Consider the following 6,000-nt stretch of genomic DNA (forward strand, 5'->3'; position numbering starts at 1 on the left):
GCGTCCGACTTCAGCCAGGTCACGATCTCGCGGTCCGTGAGTTCGAGCCCCGCGTCAGGCTCTGGGCTGATGGCTCAGAGCCTGGAGCCTGTTTCCGATTCTGTGTCTCCCTCTCTCTCTGCCCCTCCCCCGTTCATGCTCTGTCTCTCTCTGTCCCAAAAATAAATAAATGTTGAAAAAAAAAATTAAAAAAAATTAAAAAAATTAAAAAAAATAAAAATTGGTACAGATTCAAAAAAAAAATTGGTACAGATTCAGTTTCTATGTGTAGAGGGTTATTACCATAACTAATTTAAAGGGAACTTTTGACATAAATGATGAATTGCCATCTACTTTACATATTTTAATCACATTTGTGATTTGTGATTTCATGTCATTATCCCAGTAGTTGAATGATAAATAATTTCACTTATATATGTTTGTATAATAGAAACTAGTAGTGCATGAATATATTAGCATGTCATAATTCATCTTTTATTTTCACAGATATATAAACTGTCTTCACAAGAAGAAAGTATTGGAACATTGTTGGATGGTATCATTTGTAGAATGTCAACAAAAGATGTTCTGTAAAATGACAGAAATATTAAGATTTTTCATAAGAAAACATTGATTTTTCTTTCTTGATTATAAAATGTGTATGTTCAGGGAACCTGAGTGGCTCAGTCGGTTAAGTGTCTGACTTCAGCTAAAGTCATGATCTCGCAGTTCGTGGGTTTGGGCCCCACATCTAGCTGTATGCTGACAGTTCAGGACCTGGAGCCTGCTTCCAATTCTGTCTACCCCTCTGTCTCTGCCCCTCCGCCATTTGCACTCTGCCTCTCTCTCTCTCTCTTAAAAATAAATAAACATTAAAAAATTAAAAGAAAAAAGCAGGGGCACCTGGTTGGCTCAGTTGGTTAAGTGTCTGACTTTGGCTCAGGTCACGATCTTGCGGTTTGTGGGTTCAAGCCCCACGTCAGGTTCTGTGCTGACTGCTGACAGCTCCGAGTCTGGAGCCTGCTTCAGATTCTGTGTCTCCCTCTCTCTCTGCCCCTCCCCTGCTCATGCTCTGTCTCTCTCTCTCAAAAATAAATGTTAAAATTTTTTTTTAAATTAAAAAAAATAAAACGTGTTCAATTATGGAAAAATTTAAAACACAGAATGGTATAACAAACCATTCCTAGTCCTCTTAATATCTTGAAAGATAACCACTGTTGGTATTATTTGTTGTTGCTGTCTAGTCTTCTGTATCTATTCAGGTTTATTTTTATTTAATTGGAATAACTGGATTTTTACTAGGTTCTTGCCTTAGTGATTTTATATTCATCAGCTCATATTCCTGCCCTTACTTCTGGCTAATCTAGTATTTCCCTTCCAAGCCTCCCGGTTCCAAGTATTTTACATACAAGAATTTACTCATCATAATATTATAAAGTAAACACTTAATATTACCACCATTTTACACCCAGGAAACTAAAAGATTATAGAAAGAATAAGTAACTTGCTCAAGGTCATAGAGCTAGTATAAAGCCATGTTTTATAAATGCTTTGGGTTTTCTTTTTTCACTTTATATTTTGATCGTAGCAGTCAAGACAGGCTTGGTCAGGGGTGAGCAAACTTTTCTGTGAAGGGCCAGATAGTAAATATTTTCGGCTTTGCAGTCCATAAAGTCTCCACTGTATCTACTCAACTCTTGCTATCATAGTGCAAAGGTATCCACAGACCATAAATGATGAGTACGGCTGTGTTTCAGTGAAACTTTATGGGCAAAAACAAGTGGTGGACAGGATTTGACCTGAGGGCCTTGCTTTGTGGATATCTGGGTTAGGTTAGGCTTTGATTACAGTCCCTAAAGCTCATTGGCTTCACATGACAAAAATTTGTGTCTTGTTCAGTCTACATAGCCGGATTGTGTGAATCTGTAAACAGTCAGGATAGTGACTCAGGAACCCAGTTTGCTTATCTCATGTTTCATTCTCCAAAGCCAGTTATGTGGCCCTGCCAACCTCACAAGGAACAGAGAAGTGTGATCTTGCCCCATGCTGGAAAGCAGGGAGGTAGAAGTACTTAGTGATTTCTATCATGATCATAAATAATAAAGTACATATGTACATAGCTAACATTTCTCGTGTGCACTGTGCTTAGCATTGTATATGCACTACCTCATTTAGTCCTTACTACAATCCCAAGAGATTTGTTACCAGCAAGAAAACAGATTTAGTCTCTGAACTCCATTTCTAACCTACAGAACAACTGACAATAATACAGTGAAAGTCCATGTACCTTTCATGTGAATTCACTATTTGTTAACATTTTGCTACATTTGCTTGCTAGTGCTCTCCTGAGCTCAGGTTTGTGTACACACACACACTTTTGCTGCAAGATTTGAAAGTGAGTTGCAGACATGTTTCTTCAGCCTATAGTGTTTATCTGTCATCTCAGTCTCTAATCTACAACAATCTTGTTAAGAATGATGTTGACATTTTTTTAAGAGTACCTACCCTAGATGTCTTTTTCCACACAGTTTGGATTTGTTCATGATTTAAGTCAACTTAAATATTTTAGATTTTGTGTCCTTGCCATTGCATATCATCAGGAGGCAATGTCAGTTGGCCCTATTATTGGTGATACAAAGATTGGTCCCTCGGTTAAGGTGGTGCTCCCCCAGACATCTCCATTGCAAAGACCTCTCTTCCCCTGCCTGGGATTAAAACTCCAATCTATGTGACCCCAGATCCTAACACCTCAGTCCACTGTCCCTCCCTTGCCATCGTGCTCACATTCTTTTTATTGATGTGAAATACATCACATACATACTTCCTCTATTTTTATGCACTTACGTTGCTTTCAATGTTTCACTTCACTTGCAAATAAACATTTGTACATGGTTCTCTTTAACATAGCTTCTCTACAGTGGAATTATTGGGGATGAGGAGTTGAACTCATTAAAGGCTTCAGAGCAGAAAGGTGCCATTCTGCACCCCCCGTTGCAGCCACTTCCCTGCTCTTGGCTTTGCTGAAGACAGCCACTCTGCAGTCACATCACAATAATGAGGAAGGCATAACCTAGTTTGGCCAGTCTTAGAATAAGCAGTTTGTAGTCATCGAATTTGCCTGTCATTGATGCTTTCACAGTCCTTTGTGCCGCTGATCTCCCATGTTCCCCTCCAGATCTCTCTTCACCTTTACCCCCTCTTCTCTGTGTTCCAGGTGGCTGACCTGTATGTCAGCAAGAGGTCTCTTGGCTTCTGCTTGGGTTTGGCCACTGGGAGGCCAGGCTGAGATTGGAGAGGGGAAGAGAGTGAGGCCAGAGTATTTATTAACCTGACCCCTCCCTGTAAGGTCAGGTGCACTGGCTTTGTCTCTGAACCTTTCAACTCCTGGGTCAGGCTCCTGTCACCTCACCCTCCCACCTTGCTTCAGGCCTCTGGGCAATAACACACCTGGCTCCCACACCATCTCTCATCCCCCTCTACCCACCCACACCTTCAGAGTTAGTCCCTTTCATCATCTGCATAAAATTTGCTGGAGTTACCCTAATTTGAGTGTTGGGGCCTGAGACCTTCTCACTTTCTCAGAGAATTGAAAGGTTACAGAACATCTCTGTAGAGCTGGAATCACTGACCTAGGATTTCTGAGCATCTTACCAAGGATGCTCTTACCTACTTCTTTCCCCTTGAAATGATTTGCTACTATTTTCTTTCACTCATCTCCTTTAAGTGATGAGTTCTCAGTAAAAGTTCAGGGCATTGGCCTGATGTTGGGTTACTGGGAGCCCCGACGAGAGGTTAGAGGAGATTCTGCCAACTCAATTAAAATGTAATTGAATTGATTTTCTCTTCTCCCTGAGACTTCCAAAATGTAATGCCACTCATTTACCATCATCCATCTCACTGGCCCATTTCTGGGCTGCGCTGGTGTAGTAGGGAGTGTGTGTCATAGATGTAAGTGTGGGGTTTTAGTGACATGTTCTCCAATCCACAACTCTTGGAATAACAGTGACTCTGTGAGGTCTCGGGTAGGACATCTCTCAGCTTTTCTGGTCTTGGTTTCCCATTTGTAAAATGGGAACATTAATACCAACCTTTGTCCTTGGTTGTCATGAATATCAAATAGCAGAGCATAGGAAAATAGCGTCGTCACAGTGTCAGGCATCTGATTTCTCAGTGAATAACAACAATCTCTTCCCTTTATGTACCAGGCAGTATTGCTGAGGCAAGTAGTAAAATAAAATAGGGCTCACTACTGGTTGAAAAGTAAAACAGTGCAGCCACTTTGGACAACATGTTGGCAGTTCCTCAAAATGTTAAACATAAAATTACCATATGACCCAGAAATGCCACTACTGGGTATACAACCAATAGAACTGAAAACAGGTGCTCAAACAAAAACTTGTACCCAAACGTTCCTAACAGCACTATACACCACAGCCAAAAGGTGGAAACAACCCAAATGTCCATCACTGGATGAATGGATAAACAAATGTGGTCTATCCCTCCCATGGAATATTATTCAGCCAGAGAAAAGCAATGATGTACTGATACATGCTACACCATGGGTGAACCTTGAAGACATAAAGTAAAAGAAGCTGAACACAGAAGTTCACATATCACATGATTTCATTTCAATGAAACATCCAGAAAGGTTAGTTGTTGCCAGGGTCTGGAGAGAACAGGTGGAGAGAGTGACTGCACAGGGGCAAGGGAATTCCTTTTGGGATATGAAAAGGCTTTGGAGTCAGAAGTGGTGGCCGTACGACACAGTGTGTGTACAAAATGCCACTGAATTATATACACTAAAAGTTAATTAAAACATGAACTAATAGAATAAGCACCTCTGCCTTACCTTTAGGAGTTCATGATCTTAGGTCCCTCTAGGCTCTCAGATCCAGCTGAGGCAGAGCCAGGTAGATTCCCAAGCCTCTGTTTCATCATCTGAAAGCAAGAGCCTGGAGCCTCAGCCCACTCCAGGCTTCATCTTTTACACAGAGAATGAGCCACAGGCCCTCCATCCAGAGACAGATGCTGCCAGCATCTGGTATGATCACTCAGACTTTTCTCTCTGCATGCTTGTGTCTGTACATTATTTTCAGGTTACATTTTCACCAAAATGAGTTAAAACCTACGGCTTTATAATCCTTTATTTCTTGGAGTTACATTTTGACTTTTTTTTTTTTTTTCATGTCAATAAATCCTCATGATCATTGTTCATGGCTGTGAGGATGAAAAGCCTGGATGTAAACCAAGGTCACTGGGTTTTGAGGATGCTACAGAGGACCAGAGAGAATACAGAGAAAGAGAATGTGGGGACAGACCACAGACCTTTGACCCTTCAGCTTGACTATGAGGTTTTTGACTGGTTAATAGCAGACTTGGTAGGAAAACTCAACTGTACTTTGGAGCTCTCTGTCCCCCGTTTTGATTCTTAGTTCAAATGTTACTTAACATTGAAATGTTTAAACATTAAATGTATGAAACAAATGTAGCAAATACGCATGGCTCACCACTCAGATTTCACGTTAAACTCTACCCTTCTGCCAAAGACCCAGAACCGTCAGCAGTCTCCATCCACTGGGCCTGGATCCCAGCCTGCCCGTCTTTGGTTTCTGATCAGAAGGCCTCAGGATGGTAACACCAGCCCCAGTTATGATCTTTCTCTCCAAGCCTCTCTCTCCAGCATCCTCTAGAGGCTCTTGCCAGAAATGTGACTATCATCTCTGACCCCTTCCTCATCCTCATTCCCATCTGGATCATTACAAACTCCTGCCGTTCCTGTCCCCAGATGCACCTACAGGTGGGCTGGTTCTCACCATCGCCTCACTCTGGTCCAAGTCACCACTTACTCTTGTAGGGCCTCTGCTAGCCCACGTGGCTTCCTGGTGAACACAGAACAAGTCACCCCTTTCATACAGATGCTGCCCGTTGGATGCACAGTTCAGTGGGAGTCATGTCTTTGAGCAAGTAGGAAATAGGTACCTTCTCCTTTGGCCAGACTCAGCTCTGCGGGGGGGGGGGGGG

General features: G+C 42.0%; 1 protein-coding gene across 6 annotated transcripts in view; it reads left to right on the forward strand.

The window, feature by feature from the left end:
- Positions 1-5,494, forward strand: part of TPRKB (TP53RK binding protein) — a 12,846-nt gene extending 7,352 nt beyond the window's left edge. For 5 of the 6 annotated variants that reach the window (XM_040458514.1, XM_040458517.1, XM_040458513.1 and 2 more), the window contains one exon: positions 5,204-5,494. In XM_040458514.1, coding sequence (XP_040314448.1) covers positions 5,204-5,323 — 120 coding nt within the window. In that variant the 3' untranslated portion in view covers positions 5,324-5,494. Of the gene's footprint in view, positions 1-486; positions 649-5,203 lie in introns of those variants that run through there. The other variant, XM_040458515.1, reaches the window with a different exon arrangement.
- Positions 5,495-6,000: the final 506 nt, after the last annotated feature.

Source organism: Herpailurus yagouaroundi, unplaced genomic scaffold, assembly GCF_014898765.1.
Source record: "Herpailurus yagouaroundi ecotype Mexico unplaced genomic scaffold, PumYag 221, whole genome shotgun sequence".
Lineage (NCBI taxonomy): Eukaryota > Metazoa > Chordata > Mammalia > Carnivora > Felidae > Herpailurus > Herpailurus yagouaroundi.